Source organism: Bacillus rossius, chromosome 17 (genome assembly GCF_032445375.1).
Source record: "Bacillus rossius redtenbacheri isolate Brsri chromosome 17, Brsri_v3, whole genome shotgun sequence".
NCBI classification, from domain to species: domain Eukaryota; kingdom Metazoa; phylum Arthropoda; class Insecta; order Phasmatodea; family Bacillidae; genus Bacillus; species Bacillus rossius.
The window spans coordinates 30,026,673-30,045,689 of record NC_086344.1 but is presented as its reverse complement, the minus strand read 5'-3'; the positions used below and the strand labels follow the sequence as shown (position 1 = coordinate 30,045,689).

Here is a 19,017-nt window from a genome sequence, read left to right as displayed (position 1 = left end):
AAAAGTATGCAATCATTTCATCAATGTTTTGTTATGACGTTGTCACGTTAAACTATCGTCCGTAAACCAACTTTACAGACAACCAATTTTTTTTTGTTTTTAAGGCAATTGTTTGATGATTTCGTTAAAAGTTTTCATCAATACATATAAATGATTGTTAACAAATACGTGAAACACACTTGTCAAATTTGCACGTGAGACATAGTAATTACAGTAATGCTTTTGAAAACCGACCTTAAATAATGAATACTTGGAAAAAAAAACCATTTCTCCCCCTTCTGTGTATGAGGCACGCATTGGTCTATAATCGGGAACAAATACTTGCTTCTAAGGGTTACAATGATCCTTCAAAAATTATCTCTCTGTAACCTGATGTAGCTTAGTTGCTGTAATTCTTTTTTCTTTCTGTCTTCGCTTGGTTTTTTTCTATTTTATACCTGTGAAAGAGTGCTCTCTCTCTCTCTCTCTCTTTCTCTCTCTCTCTTTCTCTCTCTCTCTCTCTCTCTCTCTCTCTCCCAGGGTGGGGGGGGGGGGGTGTTGAGGGTGTACGTTACTACAGGGTGGGTAGTATTTCCTGCACCGCGTGGCTTCGCATAAATTAGTTTTCGGCTATCGTGCGCTCTCCCATCCATGCACGCAGACTGTGTTCCTTTGTGTTCTCGTCGTTGTGTTGTTCGAAACATCTGTTTATCTTCGTCCTAGTGTTCGTGTACATGCTGCGTTGTCCAAGTTATTGTTGTCTGCCTGCATCTACTGTTATTGTTCAAACTGTCTCGTCGTTGTTAACCAACTGTGTTCGCCTGTGCTGTTATTATTTTTGACGCGACAACGTCTAATAAATCGATGAACGCCGGCTGCACGCACGAAAAAGTGTCATGTAACGCACATTGTCCCGTTACGCCGTGTCCAATTACTCTCATAGTACGCTTGCGCCGCATCTATCTCTCTTCCACTCGATTGGAACAAGCATCGATTTGACTTTTGCGAGGCACATTAAACTTGAAAAACTCCCATTCGTTTCCTACTTTACCTATCATCGTCCTATCCTTAACAGAATAACACAGATTGGAAGAAGTTAAATAGCAAACATGTATAAACGTTATGGCTAAAATAATCTCTTCGTTAAAGTAATCAAACATATTTGAATTAATGAGTGAAAATAAAAGTAAATTTATCAATTAAATTGTAGATTTCTTTTCACTCCTTCTTTGTATCCATACAAAATAGTGATAATTTAATAAAACTGATTCAATTTTATTCATTAAAGTATGCAAACATTTCATCAATGTTTTGTTATGACTGTCACGTTAAACTATCGTCCGTAAACCGACTTTACAGACAAACAATTTTTTTTATACTCCCGTATGCCATTGGACGGTCCGCTCACGACGAAGTTGGAGCAGAGTCATTCGTTGTCGTCGCCTCGCGTCTGATCACCATAGTTTTATGGCGTCGTGCCGTATATAATTTCGCGTGTATTGCTTTCATGCGAATACATGGGAAAAAAATGGGGTTGTCTGTAAAGTCGGTTTACGGACGACAATTTTACGTGATAACGTCATAAAAAAAATTGATGAAAATTTGCATAGCTTTTAATTTTCAAATATTATTTACAGTTTTTTGCAAATTAAATTTAAATGATTTGTTTAAATATAATCACGAACAATTAGTTAAAAAGCCCGCCATAACCTGTTTGATATTATAGAAGATTATCTCGCACGGTGGTAAGCCGGTTATTGCACGCTCGGCTCAGGCGGAACGTGACTATTTTTCGTGCTTGTAGCTGGCGTTCATCGAATTATAATACGATATCACGTCCAAAAAAACTACTGTCAGACAAAATATTGCGTCGTGTCGTGACGTTTCGTGCGCGGTAATATATATATATATATTTTTTTTGGAATCATCACAAGCTCTTCTTTCTTCTAAATGGCGTTCATTATCATTCCGTTTGTATATATTCCCCCATATGTCTAGATATTAAATTTTTTTCCGGTCTGTTATACGTAATTTCGTTTCAAGTTAATACATCATTAACTTAAAAAAAATTGGTTGTCTGTAAAGTCCGTTTACGGACGATAGTTTAACGTGACGTTATAACAAAACACTGATGAAATTATTGCATACGTTTATGAATAAAATTGAATTATTTTTTATTGAATTATCACTATTTTGTATGGATACAAAGAAAGAGTGAAATGAAATCTATAATTTAATTGATAAATATAATTTCATTTGCACTCATTAATTCAAATATGTTTATTACTTTAACGAAGAGATTATTTGAACTGTAACTTTTATACATGTTTGCTATTTAACTTCTTCCAATCTGTGTTATTCTGTTAAGGATAGGACGATGATAGGAAAAGTAGGAAACGAATGGGAGTGTTTCAAGTTTAATGTGCCTCGAAAAAGTCTAATCGATGGTTGTTTCAATCGAGTGGCAGAGAGATAGATGCGGCGCAAGCGTACAATGAGCGTAACGGGACACATCGTAACGGAACAATGTGCGTAACGGACACGTTTTAATGCGTGCAGCGGGCGTTCATCGATTTATTAGACGTTGTGACGTCAAAAACTGTGGAATGTTTTGAAAAGAGAAAACTGGTACCTTTGAATATATATATTGTATATAAGTCGCCAGCCCAGGTTAAAATTTCTAATACGGTTTTGAGGTAGTTGGTTAATTCACCGCCGCAATCGCCACCATCTCTAGGGCATCGACTTGTGGTGGTCCCTAGCGGACAAGTGTCGAACTCTTCAAACACCCATTCCCCCTCCCGTTGAACGAACTTGAGCTGCAGTGAATGATGTGTGGGGGGTGCGGGGAATGACAGCGGGCGACAGTGCTGCGCTCTAACGTGTAAATAACAACTAAGACGATGCAGGGCGTTACGGCAGCGCACTGCAGCGGTGAAGTTCCCAAGCTGCTCATCATACGCTTCTGAAAAACGTAGAGTAAATCCTATCCACTCGCGACTTCTATACAGTATATATATTCAAAGCTGGTACGATACTCCCACACAACCCTTCAAGGGCGCATTATTGGGAGGGGAATGTTTGAGATATGCCGGCTGCTAGGTCGGAATATATCTGCAGAAAGTCGCGTTCCTCTCTCTCTCTCTCTCTCTCTCTCTCTCTCTCTCTCTCTCTATCTCTCTCTATCTCTCTCTCTATCTCTCTCTCTATCTCTCTCTCTATCTCTCTCTCTATCTCTCTCTCTATCTCTCTCTCTCTCTCTCTCTCGTGCTAGAAGCGAAACAGACGGGACACCGGCTGGATGGTTTTATCTGAGCAGTAAACCAGCGCCGAGCCCCGGGCGGTAAACACAAAGGCACCCGAATGGCAGAGGCCGAACGCGGCATTCCTGGAATGACTATGAATAGCTCCTCGTATCGCCTTCGTCCCATGACGCCTCAGCCAGTGACGGACACGGGGATTGACGTCTGACGAGGGTCGCCCGGTGTAGGGAATAGCATCAGCTTCCCGAATAACACCACCAGGTGAACCGCGAATCTCCCGTCGAATAAACTTGAAATGTTTATGGGGGAGGGAGTTTTTGACGTGACAACGTCTAATAAATCGATGAACGCCGGCTGCACGCACGAAAAAAGTGTCCCGTTACGCACATTTTCCCGTTATGCTGCGTCCCGTTACGCTCATTGTACGCTTGCGCCGCATCTATCTCTCTTCCACTCGATTGGAACAACCATCGATTTGACTTTTTTAGAGGCACATTAAACTTGAAACACTCCCATTCGTTTCCTTTTTTTCCTATTGTCGTCCTATCCTTAACAGAACAACACAGATTGGAAGAAGTTAAATAGCAAACATGTATAAAAGTTATAGTTAAAATAATCTTTTCGTTAAAGTAATAAGCATGTTTGAATAAATGAGTGCAAATAAAAGTAAATATAGCAATTATATTGTAGATTTCATTTCACTCCGTTTTATCCATACAAAATAGTGATATTATTTAAAAATTATTCTATTTTATTCATAAAAGTGTGCAATCATTTCTTCAATGTTTTTTATGACGTTTAACGTTAAACTATCGTCCGTAAACCGACTTTACAGACAACCAATTTTTTTATTATTATTATTTTAGACACATGAACACACACTTCACAGTTTATCTTATTTATAATTTTTTTTGTGTTCGTGCATCCTTCATCCGATTGAGTAGAACTTTTGCACTGTCTAGGCGAGATATCGAGTAAAACCACCCCTTTTTAAAAAATGAAATTTCACAATCGTATTGTTGTTGTTTTCTTAATATAAATGGCAACGAGCATAGCAATTATTGATCATTTACACGCTTTATAATAGCTTCACCTGTATGTTTGTATGTTTGTAACCGATTCCTTTGGGTACGATTTTGACCCACTTTAAACGTCCAGATTTCATTCAAACTTTGTAGATTTATCGAGGACCGATGACAATACACTATTTTTATAAGATTATTCCATTATTCAATTTGAAAAATAAGATTTTTGTCAATTTATATAATTTCACAATAGTTATTAGGCTCTGTTTATATCGCGCCAAAGACAAACTGAAAGAATATAGTTCGCACATTGTAAAGAAAACCATTTCGCTCATGTGCGAACTCTTTTCTTCCAGTTTGTCTTTGGCGCGATATAAACAAAGCCTACTAAATATTGTGACATTTAATTAAATGAAAAGTGAGAGTGGGTTATGATTATTTTCCTTTAGAGACGAGACAGTGTCTTGTTCACGAGGAGAGGCGAGTTTAACGTGCAGTTCGAGTGTGTTCAGTCTGTGGACTGCCGAAGTGCGGGCACATCAGCTAGTATTAAATAATAAAATTAAAAAAATATTGGGAAATCAATAAATTATACAACATATTAACAGTTAATAAAAACATAATAACAGTTAACTTCAGTTCAGTTCATAATACTAGTTCAGTATTGAGTATTCAACAATTGTACTATACCTATTAAGTTTAATAAAGTGAACATCTAAGTAGGTACTAACAACTTAGATTTAGAAATAAAATCCACATTAATTTATATTTGACTAGCATAACCGGACCGACGTTGTTGTGCCATGCAACGCCTTCCGTGTCTATATATGTATGTACTGGCTGCAGTACCGGGCGTTGCCCGGCCTGAACACAGGGTGAAGGGGACCTTTTTGGAAATCAGATGTAGTAAGAAATTGTCTTCTTAATTTGAATGTAAGTGTGCAAAATAATTTATATCACTTTCAGATTCCTTCAGACGTTGTTCTGCCAGTGTATAGTTATTTTACTGTATATATATATATATATATAAATTGGTGGTCTGCGTGTAATATAGACTCTATAAAGCACTATAGAAAAGAGCTGAAAAATAAGAGATAACTAATATTGAAAAGGTTCCATTATCTAGCTAATTCTCGGCATGCATTGCAATGCCTCATTCAGTTTTGTTTTGTAATATGTTTGAAGTAGTTACACATAAATAAATCATATATCCATCCCTCTAAATATATATTTATCTGTATCTACATCTATATATATCTATGTATCTCTCTCTCTATTTATCTCTTTATATCTACATATATGTATATAGCCTACCTCCCACTATCTATATCTCTTCTATATATAAATCTCTATATAGCTCTATACATCTATATATCTTTTTATCTAACCCATTTCATTCTCTATACCTCGCTCTATCTCAACTTATCTCTCTGTCTCTCTCTATCTCATTCTATATATATATCACTCTATCTCTGTCTCTTTTATATTTAAATAAATAGTGTCATGCGTGCGCACTTATACAACAAAAACAGACGAAGTGCCGCTATATAATAATAACTAAACACACTTTTTGAAACGATTCGTGTTCCAACTATTGCACAATAGTTATACCGTCTCAGAAACCTTCATGGGCATGCGCATAACAACTCACCAAAATTTCATCGCAATCAGATGAATGTAATAGGAACGCATACTGCACAAAAAAACGACAATTAAAGACATGGCAAACGCATCAAACGATAGTGCGTTTAAAATTCAAGGTAACTATCTATTGACGAAGTTAAGAACAAAACTGTTATTAGCGCCTTTATTTTGCTAGCCGCTGCAAGCTCCACTAAGCGGGCTGGTCTCACCAAGGAGAAAAATATGAATATGCCAGACCTTACTATGTGTATGATCATGTGGCAGACATAGAGAAATGACACTCACTCACTATTTGTATGTCTATGACATATGAATATTAATTTCTGTAATAAAATGAAAATATTACTTTTGCACTCCCTTAGGGATGTAATTTCATATTAATATGTGGTCTATGTGTTAATCCAGGTTATAAGCTAGCTGTAGGCCAAATTTCATCCAGATCCGTTCAGCTGCTATGGCGTGATTGAGTAACAAACATCCATCCATCCAAACTTTCATATTTATAATATTAGTGGTGTGTGTATATATATAAGATTTTCATTTTCACACTATCAAAATAAGTTGAATTTTTGATAAATATTTAGTGTATATATTCAGCATTTTTCAACGGACGCCTTACAACCAATTGGATGTTTTGTATGTTATCTAGAATCTATAAAGTGTTTAAAATGGTGTTCCATTTTAAACTCGCTCACCAAATACTAATCACTATTTTTTGTTATTGAGGATTAAACAAAGTAAAAATCACAATATACCGATTTTTCATAGCTACAGTACCCGGCGTTGTCCAAGCTGAACACAGGGTGATATATTGTCCGCGAGTTAAAGAAAAATGTACAGCGCTATATGACAGTGTGGTTTACATACAGAAACGACACGCAATTGCTATTTGTACGTCTGTGACCTATGATTTTCTGTTTACCCATGGCGATCGGTTGAACGATTTAGAAGTTGATGCGCTGCAGCGCACATGTTCACAATAACGCGTCATTTGACTGTCGCATCGCGTTCTCTGCGTCGCTTCCGTTGCGCTATTTTGGTTCTGCATAAAACGTTTACGTGATACGCATGAAATCTTTACGTCACTTTAATGTTAAGTTATGAAGAAGATAAAAGATACAAAAAAATTATATCATGTTTTACACGCTGCATTACAGTTTGATTATTCTTTCACAGCAGACTTAAGTGAAATATTTGTTCTCGTTTTGATCGTAAAAAGAAAAAAATATAATAAAACAGTGATCTTTTACTACTGTCGTAAAGCAAATAATTTTAAAATTTTTCTTGTCACTTGAAAAAAAATGTTTTTTTACTTAGTCATTCTCCTAGGAACACATTTCTGAAACATACCGTAGAAAATACTGTTATTCTTTTCTCGGGTTTATGTCATCTCATTTTGCATCTCAGGAACTGCCTACTGTCTGAATTTTAGCTATGTTTACGAAAACCTGTGTATTTAAGATCTAAACGATGTTTGAAAAGTCCATCTTAAATTATGTCAATCCTTTCTTTTTTGTCGACCTTTCGAATAGTTTCAAGGAGACTTGCAGGGTTTTTGATGCGGCATTTCGTGAAAAATGCGAGTCTTTAGGTAAAATTAAAACGTTAGTCTGTTTCATTTGCTAGCCAACTGCTGTCCACGTTTTTTTTATGACTGTCAGATGACTAACTTGATCTTGGTGAAATTAAAAATTTCTATAAAATACGGAAAAAAAAAATAAATTAGGGTAGGTGGTATTAGTAATTCCCGGCTCAATTAAATGTGTGGTAGAAGGCTGCACAGGTGAGTAGTGAAATGAGGATAACAGGCTTAAACGACCATTGTCCGAAGCAGCTTGGTTTCTGGGGTGTAGTAGCGACCGACGTTTCGGTTTACAATGCAGTCGCCATCACCAGTGGTGTAATTAAATTTTTTTTTTGGATGGAGATGGTAGACATGTAGCTGCAACACCAAACTGTATCAACCGATATTGTTATCGTTCGTTTTTTTTTTTTTAAATTGCCTCCCATCATGGACGCAATTTTAAAGACGTATTCACGTCAATATATATATATATATATATATATATATATATATATATATATATATGTGACTACGTGAAAACACGGAGAACAAACCCAAGTCAGCCGAGGCCAAATACCAAAATGTGAAGACGGCCAAGTAAAGTTTCCGCGGAAACACGTCAGAGTGTCCCGGGGGAGTGCGGGTTTTGGGGTGGGAAAGGGAGGGGGGGGGGGTGAAGTGTACCAACGCGAATTCACGCCTCCCAGAGGTCGACGTACGAGCGAGACGTGATGCGGGAGAGACGTTTAATTAACCGTGACTCGCCTACGTGCGTGTCCACACCTGATTGGCTCCTGACCCCCCCCCTCACCCTCCCCCCTTCACCCCTAAACACCCCCCTTCACGTAAAACCCTTCCACCAGGTACACCTACCGCAGCCTCATCATCCGTGAGTCCCTGACACACCGTGACCTTCGCCGTCCGTTTTATTATTCAATTACGGTACATTCAAGAAAGGTATTCATGAATGTCACATCTCGGAAACCATTCTGACACAAGCAATACATGTTATACAAAGAACCCCGAACCGAAGTAGCTCTTTCTTTCTCTCTCTGTGTGATTGCAAATATTGTTTTTTTTTTTTTGAACTGACAGCGTCTAATCGATAAACGCCGGCTGCACGCACGAAAAATGTGTCCCGTTACGCACATTATCCCGTTACGCTTTGTCCCGTTACGCTCATTGTACACTTGCGGCGCATCTATCTCTATTCCACTCGATTGGAACAACCATCGATTTGACTTTTTCGAGGCACATTAAACTTGAAACACTCCCATTCGTTTCCTACTTTTCCTATCATCATCCTATCCTTAACAGAATAACACAGATTGGAAGAAGTAAATAGCAAACATATATAAAAGTTATAGTTAAAAGAATCAGTTCGTTAAAGTAATAAACATATTTGAATTAATGAGTGCAAATAAAAGTTAATTTATCAATTAAATTGTAGATTTCATTTCACTCCTTCTTTGTATCCATACAAAATAGTTATAACTCTATAAAAATGATTCAATTTTATTCATAAAAGTATGCAATCATTTCATAAATGTTTTGTTATGACGTTGTCACGTTAAACTATCGTCCGTAAACCGACTTTACAGACAACCAAATTTTTAATCCAACGAGTGTTCATCGGTTTTTAATATTCAATTTGACTTCGCCAGGAAATTTTGCTATTCGTTTTTTTTTTTAAGATTCAGTTTCACTGCAAAGCTTCGCGTCGTGCGAAGCTTCGCATTTGTTGCTTAGTTAAAAAAAAAATGGAAGCCTAAGATTTGCTCATGAAAATATTTAAGTGAATATAGTTGGTGCATTGAAATAAAAAAGGCACTCCATTTGCTTTTTATGAATGCTCAATATAAATATTATGCATGTACTTAATCAGTTCAAATATTAAAAATGTTTAACATTTTTTAAATACAATACTGTATTTATTAAATATTTGTAATGAAGCTTTGTCGAGAACAAGGTTCGCAATACGATTCAACTTCGAAAATATTTTAAACATTCGATTTCATACTCGCTTAACATAAAAAAACTAGGCCTACTAGAAATAGAAAGAGTTTAAGATACATAATATATAAATATAAAATTAAATAAATATTTATATATAATTGTATGTTGGTATTCATGACGTTGATAAAATCCGACAAAGTTTGACCGATCGCCCTGAAAGTTGAAACATCGAAATGTTTTATCATTGAAAATAAGATTCTATGCTATCCAATTATTTTGTTACCTACCACTAGATGGCGCTGCAGCGCATCAACTTCTAAACCTCCACGGGTAAACAGAAAGTCAAATGTCATAGTCATACAAACAGTGATTGTGTGTGATTTCTGTGTGTCCACCACACTGCAGTATTTATATCACTATCCAGTTTGCTTTTAACTCGTGGACGTTATATGCCACCCTGTGTTCCGCTCGGGCAACACCAGGTACTGTAGCTAGTATAGAAAAGCAAAGTACCGGTGACCCTTCGGTGGGAGCTCTCCACCCTGTGTCTGTGACGGGGACGCAGATAGATAGTATGTCATAAAACAGTAAAGTACCGGTAAACCTTCTACGTGAGCTCTCCTTCCTGTGTCTGTGACGGGGTTGCAGATAGATAGTATGTCATAAAACAGCAGAGTACCGGTACCCTTCGACGTGAGCCCTCTACCCTGTGTCTGTGACGGGGACGCAGATAGATAGTATGTCATAAAACAGCAAAGTAACGGTAACCCTTCTACGTGAGCTCTCCACCATGTGTCTGTGACGGGGACGCAGATAGATAGTATGTCATAAAACAGCAAAGTAACGGTAACCCTTCTACGTGAGCTCTCCACCCTGTGTCTGTGGAGGTGTCGCAGATAGTATGTCATAAAACAGCAAAGTACCGATGACCCTTCGATGCGACCTCTTCACCCTGTGTCTGTGATGGGGTCGCAGATTGCTATTATGTTATAAAACAGCAAAGTACCGGTACCCTGCAACGTAAGCTCTCCACCCTGTGTCTGTGGCGGGGTCGAAGATAGCTACTATGTCATAAAACAGCAAAGTAACCCTTCTACGTGAGCACTCCACCCTGTGTCTGTGACGGGGTCTCAGACAGATAGTATGTCATAAAACAGCAAAGTACCGGTGACCCTTCGACGCGAGCTCTCCACCCTGTGTCTGTGGTGGAGTCACAGATTAGCTAGTATGTCATAAAACAGCAAAGTACCGATGACCCTTCGATGTGAGCTTTCCACCCTGTGTCTGTGGCGGGGTCGCAGATAGCTAGTATGTCATAAAATAGCAAAGTATCGGTGACCCTTCGACACGAGCTCTACACCCTGCGTCTGTGGTGGGGTCGCAGATAGCTAGTATGTCATAAAACAGCAAAATACCGGTGACACTTCGATGTGAGCTCTCCACTGTGTGTCTGTGGAGGGGTCGCAGGTAGCTAGTATGTCATAAAATAGCAAAGTACCGGTGACACTTCGACGCGAGCTCTCCACCCTGTGTCTGTGGCGGAGTCACAGATAGCTAGTATGTCATAAAACAGCAAAGTACCGATGACCCTTCGATGTAAGCTTTCCACCCTGTGTCTGTGGCGGGGTCGCAGATAGCTAGTATGTCATAAAATAGCAAAGTATCGGTGACCCTTCGACACGAGCTCTACACTCTGTGTCTGTGGCGGGGTCGCAGATAGCTAGTATATCATAAAACAGCAAAGTACCGGTGACACTTCGACGCGAGCTCTCCACTGTGTGTCTGTGGAGGGGTCGCAGATAGATAGTATGTCATAAAACAGCAAAGTACCGATGGCCCTTCGAAGCGAGCTCTCCACCCTATGTCTGTGGAGGGGTCGCAGATAGAAAGTATGTCATAAAACAGCAAAGTACCGATGTCTCGTCGACGCGAGCGCTTTACCCTGTGTCTGGGGCGGGATCGCAGATAGCTATTATGTCATAAAACAGCAAAGTACCAGTGACACTTCAATGCGAGCTCTCCACCCTGTGTCGGTGGTGGAGTCGCCATTAGGTAGTATTTCATAAAACAGCAAAGTACGGGTGACCCTTCGATGCGACCTCTCCACCCTGTGTCTGTGGAGGGGTCGCAGATAAATAGTATGTCATAAAACAGCAAAGTACCGGTGACCCTTCGACGCGAGCTCTACGCCCTGTGTCTGTGGCGGGGTCGCAGATGCCGCTGCGAGACCTGGGGCTCCGCCGGCTGTGGGGCGCGGCGCGCAAGTCGGGCAGCAGCGACAGCCGCACCGAGGACGACAGCGACGCGGAGCAGCGCGCCGCCGCCTGCTCGTTGCCCCTGCTGCAGGTGTGGCCGAGCCAGGACTCGCCACGCGGCGAGGGCGACGGCCAGTGCTTCGTGTTCCACGCCGAGGAGGGTGGCGGCCCGCAGCACGATTCCGGCATCGAGTCCGTGCAGGTGGGCGCCCCCTTCAGATCCGCTTACGTCTGGTCGGGACCCATTCAGGCCTGCCGCTTCTTTCCGGTTAGAACCAGTTCAGACAAGCCGCAGGCCTGCCGGATTCTTTCCCGTTGGAACCAGTTCAGGCCTGCTGCTTCTTTCCGTTTGGAACCAGTTCAGACAAGCTGCTACTATCCTGCTGGAACCTGTTTGTTCAACCTTTTTCCATCGGTAGGAACCAGTTCAGGCCTGCCGCTTCTTTCCGGTTAGAACCAGTTCAGACAAGCCGCAGGCCTGCCGGATTCTTTCCCGTTGGAACCATTTCAGGCCTGCTGCTTCTTTACGGTTGGAACCAGTTTAGACAATCCATTACCATACTGCTGGAACCTGTTTGTTCAAGCCTTTTCCATCAGGTAGGAACCAGTTCAGGCCTGCCGCTTCTTCCTGGTTGGAACCAGTTCAGACAAGCCGCTGCTATCCTGCTGTAACATGTTCAAGCCATTTCCATCAGGAAGGAACCAATTCAGGCCTGCTGCTTCTTTCCAGTTGGAACCAGTTTAGACAAGCCACTGCTATCCTGCTGGAACCTGTTTGTTCAAAAATTTTCCATCATGTAGGAACCAGTTCAGGCCTGCTGCTTCTTTCCCGTTGGAAACAGTTCACACAAACCGCTACTATCATGTTGGAATCTGTTTGTTCAAGAAGTTTCCAAGAGGTTGGAACCAGTTCAGACCAGCATTTTCAATCCCATTGGAGCCAGGCCAACTAACCTGCTCCTAACAAGTTACAACCAGTTAAGACAAGCAGCTTTTATCTGGTTGTAACCAAATAAGAAGTTTTTATCTTCTTGGAACCAGACCAAACAAGACATGTCCATTTGATTGGAACCAGTTCAAAAAGCTGTGTACGTTCATTTGTAACCAGTTCAGACAAGCTGCTTCCTACCTGTCGAAACATATTCAGACAAGCCAATACAAAACTGTTGGAACCTGTTCAGACAATCCGTATCCATCAGCTTGGAACTAGTCCAGACAAGCAGTTTCCATCCCATTGGAACCAGTTCAGACAAGCTGATTCTATCAGTTACAGCCAGCTAAGACAAGCTACTTTTATCTGTTTTGAACCAGTTCAGACAAGCATTTTTACATCCAATTGGAACCAATTCAAACAAGTCACCTCTATTGAATTATAACCAGTACAGAAAATCTGTTAACATCCATTTGGAACTAGTTTAGACAAGCAATTTCCTACCTGTTGAAACCTGTTCATGGTCCAGATATTCTCATTCTCATGGTATTTCTGTGGCTTCCTCATTCCCCCCATATGGCACTTTGGATGGCAGTTCCTTCCAATTCAAACCCGTATCTACCAGTGTATATTTAGTATGTAAGTTGTTGCTTTTCTTTGTCAATGAAATAACTAAACCATTGATAATAAATATATATGCTATTAATTTATACCTAACTAGGGAATCATTTAAGGCTTGGATAGAATAATGCTTTCAGATAAGTTTGGTTCAAGATTTCAATGATGAATGTAGATTCAGAAAATTTTTCATGAATTTTTTTTGCCAAAACATTTCACCTGGTGGGGTTGTTAGAAGTGTGTATTAATTTATTTATGCTAGCATTGGTAATGTAAATATTAGACTTTTTTTCATTGGAATAATGGGTAGGAGAGTTACTAATGCTTGGTTGTATTGAAGTTCACTTAGATATTTTATAAACCATTATCCAGTAAGGCTTACAACATAAGATTTACATCTTCTAAACCATTGTAAATTTTTTTATGTATATTTACGACTCTAAATCGTAGCCATTTATGGTCAGAGTCAGAAACTCCTTCTTGGATTCTGGGTTGAAGCCATGCCCTTGCAAGTGATGATGTGCCTGATGTTTTGCATGCCTTGCTATAGCCATTATCAAGGGCGATTAACAACTGAGGCCTGGTATTCTTGGCCAGTTGTGATCGGCCCCGGTATAAATACTGCACCAGGAATCTGTTCTAACTATTTTTAAAATTATAGAATTCCTTGATTATTGTATCATTGGAAGTTACATATAAATGCTTTCAAAGCTACATAAAATCAAATTCGCTGTTGTAGCACAAACATGCTGTACATGACAAACATTGAAAAATTTAAATTACTTCTACTGCAGAGTGAGGGGTGTTGTATACAAATACATAAACAGGTATTCCACCTCCCAGTACCTAAGTTGATTCGAAACCCTGAAGGTGTCTGCTGCAATACACCAGTAGTCAGTGGCAGATCCAGTATTTTGGTTTGGGAGGGGCTTGAGCCAGCTGAGGCTAGGCTTTATCAAGGCAAACACTAAAACAATAGTGGACCCAGATGCTTTTGGAGGGGGCATGAGTCCCTTAGCCCCCCTCTGGATCCGCTACTGCCGGTAGTTATTACCTCTGAAGCCCAGTATTTTGTATCATCTGTTTATTTGAGTTTGTAAATATTTTGGCAGGTGAGCCCATCTCCAGGAGCCACCCACTGCACCGCCCCCTCGCCTTCGCCGCCCCTGGCGTCGCGCCGCGCCAGCAGCAGCCTGCTTCACCCCGACCACGCCCGACTGCCGAGGCTGCCGCCGTCGCCCGAACACGCGGTCCCCGAGGACGCGCCGTCTTGCTCCTCGTCCACCACGTCGTCCATGACGAGCGTCGCCATGGCGCTGGACCGGCGCCGCAGCTCCGCCATGACCACCCGCTACTCGCTGCTCGACGCGCTCGACCTGGAGTACGCGCTCCTGCGCGCCGCCGCGCGCGGCAGCATCGGGCCCTACAGCCTGTCCGAGTCGGTGCACAAGCTCACCTTCACGCAGTCGCTCGCCTTCCCGGCGTTGGCGCGGGCCATGGCGGGCAAGAGGCGGCGCAGCAGCGCGGAGCGTCCACGGGGTAGCTCCGCGCCGGACCCCCGCGGCGGCGACTCGGGCATGAACGCCTTCGCCAAGATAGTCACGGCGCTGGTGCTGGTGCTGGTCAGCGTGCTGGTGTTCGCCGTCGTGTACAAGTTCGTGAAGACGTGAGGCTTACTCGTGTCCCAGCTGCCGGGACACTACGACGCGCTCAGCGGCAACCATAGCGGGCCGCTCGGGAGCGGGGCGTAGTGGCCTGGCCGCCGGGACACGCACACGCTCGTGGACGGGAGGAGCCAACTGCCACGCGATGACACTAAAAGTGACTTCTATATCATGATGAAACGGAGGAGCCGACTAAACGTCACTTCTGTATTAAGGCTTGCTCCGTTATGAGGAAATTTGCTGACAACCGTGCACGTTATCTAGTCCAGACAGCTGTAGACCTTTTCCGTGTTTCCTGTTCGCGGAACATAAATTTATTCTTTCACCAACGTGTAACGATGGTGATGCTGGTGCTAACCGAAATTTGTCGTGAAGAAAGTCGTGGAGTCTTGAGGATTTATCGTGTACCGGTTTTCCAGGACATTTGCGACTCACTCAGTGGCAACTGTACAGGAAGTTACAACTGTATTGTGGTTTTGACTGAAAGTGACTTCGAGGTTTTCTCCTCTGCAGATGCTTCATCGGTTCTGGCACTCGCAGGCCTTCATCCGTTCCGACAACAACGGACAACTTCCACATTTCCCGTTATCAGGGCATCAGTACTTTTTTTAAGATCGGATGAAGTTTGTGCTGTTATGTTTCAGTTGTTGCTCACTATTGGGAAGAATTTGGTGAAAAGTGTGTGGTTACTCACAGCCACAAGTAAGCTACACTCTGCTCAGTTGCGACCAAAGCACACCGCTGATTCTCAGTAAACTGGCTACCGATAGCAAGTTGCTAGCGCAGATTGAGATGTGGGCTTGTCTGTGACGCGACAGAATGCTATGTCAAAGTTATCTAATCTCTTGAGGCCTTCTAGCTTTTGAATCAGTGGCTGACATTCATGCTTTTACTTGTCAGGGCAGCAGTGCACTAGGGAATGATCAATTTCATAAAGATCTTGTGAGCATTTAAGCTGGCATTTGTGTTTTCCATCGTTTACAGGATTATAAAGATGTGATATGTGAGCTTCCAGGACTTTTCAAGAGGCTCAATGGCAGGCTATAGCAGACCAATAGTTGTTGATTTATAGTGGCCTGACATTGAGATACTCGTGAGTGCATTTAGAAGAGTGGATCCAACTGCTTTGCGAAGAGTTTACGGAATATTACAGCATTCTCTTCTGTCCTAAGGCTTTCTTGGTTCTGACATGGTAGTAGACACCCATTCTCAAAATCCTATCCGAAATTCTGAAATGCAACAGGGAACTTTCAAACTTATTTTCCTTTGCATTTAATGAAATTGAGATATTTCGGTGTCTATCTTATTTTTATTCTTCTTGGTTTGTTTTTTAATCCAAGTTTTTTGTAAGCAAACCTTTAAACTTTCCTCACAAATGAAAGCTACAAGTTTTTCATCGATCTTTATTAGTTCGGGATGTAATTAAAACACAGATAGAAACTGTAAATTCATGTATACGATATGTGGAGAAGGAAAAACAATGTTATTTGACATTAATGCGTAAATGCTCCTGATTATCACTAGTGCTGTAACCATGTACAATGAGGTACGCTGTAACCCTGTTTTGTGGGATGCTTTTTAACGATCACATTCACCACACAATATATATTTGAAGTGGAAGGTTACGAATCAGTTTGTACGTCTGCTGGGTTACATGAGCGTATACAGTAAACTTTGTGACATCATTACATTATTATTACAGTGGACGTAATGGTTATCTCTGTTATTTACTATTTTACGCTTACAAACATTTTTCAGTACGTACCTACTGGGTTTGTGATTTTTTTTTATGTATCAAGTTCGGGTAAAATAAAATAGTGTACTTTGAAGTTTGTTATATTACACTTAAGAGTGATCCAGTGTTTCTTTGTACACAGTTACTAAAGTTCAAAGAAGCTTCTTTGTTCGAAAAAATGTCAGACTTATACTTAAAATGTTTTTGCTTCGAATATGAATACACTAAAGAGAAGGTGAATACTAATTTCCCTCCCCAAATGTTATTTTCTTCATTATTATTTTTCTGTTAATTGTTTATGCCATGTACAGGAGCTAAAATAAGCAACCAATTTAAAATGCACTTCGTAAATTAAAGCTATCTCAGCTATCATCTTTGTTGATTTTTTACTCGTTAAAGATGAATATTCGAATAATTTTTAAACGGGAATTTTTTTCTTGCGCTTATAAATTTATGGAATGCTGAAGCGTAACATTTTATAATTAAAATCCTTTCATTGTAAATCCTAAAATAATTGCTGCAAACAGTTTAGTTCTAAGTTTTAAATAGCGTGAACATAATTAAACAAAGAAAAATAAATATTGTAGCAGTAAGGTATTTTCCTATGTAAATATTTTCTTTATGAATCAAATTCGTTCTCATTTTAAAGGAAAACATTTTTTGTTAACATTTTTTTTTTTTATGTGTTTCCATTTTAAGTATACCCCAAAATTGCCGCACAATATATATCTGAAAAATATCATGGACCCATGACTTTATATAAGTTACAAAAAAGTTATCAGACCTAATGTATCAGTGATATATATTTTTCGAGTAACTTAAATTTATACATCACTCATAATAGGTGCTCTAATCGACAAATTCTTTATCTTGTTTTTTTAAAGAATAACTAAAAGGTTATGAAATTCGGATCCTGAATGTAGTTTTAAATAAAAGGTGCCTGTGTCCTAAATTAATTGTCGATTAACTGTAAGTAGTTGCCACTGTAACGAGTGAAAAAACTTTAATAATAAATTTAATTCAATGTTACATACGAACATTCGATGAAGAGCTAAGTGAACTTATAGTGATTTTATTATGACTTGAAGTCAACTATAATAAACATATTTTGCTAACTAGAACGAAGATAATTAGGCGCAAGAACTTATATTTGGTGGCATATTTGCTGTCACACAATGTTTGTGGAAAGGTATTCTCATACCGGCAATTGCATGCATGCCAGAGTAAACCGTTACTTTGTTATTAAAAGTTTCATGTCTTCATAATGTGCTCTAAGGTCGTAGACCTAAATAACGTTTCTTTGTCTTTTGTGGTTTTCACTGTACATAACACACTTTTGTACAAATATCTTCTTTATAGCGCAATGTTGTAAAGATTGCGACAAAAACGTTTTAACATTAAAAAAAAGTACGTAACATTTTTTGCAGAGTATATTTTAATATTAACAGATGCCTTCCTGAATGTTAACATACGATTTTCATAAATAGATTACTTTGTCTCTGTTTGTATCTAATGCGTTGTTTTTCCTTACTAGATAGAATATGTGAGATTTGTAATATTTCTTGTAAAGAAATCGTCTATGTAAATACAGGGTGGCGACCAACCGGGAAAACCGGGAAAACCGGGAAAAGTCAGGGAATTTTGCCAGCAGGGAAAAGTCATGGAAAAGTCAGGAAATTTTTAAAATAGTCAGGGAAAAAATTAAATCTTGTCTAAAGTTCCTGCTGCAGCATTTTACAGCTTAATATTATTCATAATCTTTGTTAATTTGTTAATTGTATGTAGCGAATTATTAACTGAAATTCTGAATACTATATTTTATACGAAGTTTGACATTTTAATGAAGCCATTTTTGATGTCGCGGGTCCATGAAAAACTCTGCTGTGTCTGCGTTGCTGATAACAGCTGGCTGGCGTGCGCGCGCATGCATTGTATTGCCACCATAGTCATGGTACGTGTACCAAATTGTTCTATGCTTACTAGTTTTATAGCTCATAGTACACCGAGATGACCGAAATAGTTTTATTTTTGTTTCTCGTATTATTGGCAACTATGGTACAAGTACACGAACGTTTTGGGATGAAAACGTGAGTGCTTTTTTTTGTTGCCAGTCTTGTTGTGTAGTGCTTCTCTACGTTTTACTTTTCAGATGTACTATTTATTTTATTTTGCTGTCCTCTTTGTGTAAACGTTTTGAATAGTGGCGTGTACATGTTTTCAGTATTATTTATTAAGCTAGTCGGGCTTTGTTCTGAAGATAAAAAGGAGAGAATAGAAGTAGTAGACAAAGATGGGGGGAAAAAAATGTGCGCGGGATCAGATATGAACGTGTGGGCTTGGGAAGAATATTGCCGTTGCTGAAAGCTAAGAGTAAAGGTGATTA

The 19,017-nt window shown here is 39.9% G+C and overlaps 1 protein-coding gene across 1 annotated transcript in view; it reads left to right on the top strand.

Annotated features, from left to right (window-relative positions):
• The window catches only part of LOC134540781 (uncharacterized), a 227,861-nt gene extending 208,850 nt beyond the window's left edge, over positions 1–19,011 (top strand). Inside the window, exons 3-4 of the mRNA XM_063383698.1 lie at positions 11,646–11,888; positions 14,348–19,011. Coding sequence (XP_063239768.1) covers positions 11,646–11,888; positions 14,348–14,905 — 801 coding nt within the window. The 3' untranslated portion in view covers positions 14,906–19,011. The remainder of the gene's footprint in view (positions 1–11,645; positions 11,889–14,347) is intronic.
• Positions 19,012–19,017: the final 6 nt, after the last annotated feature.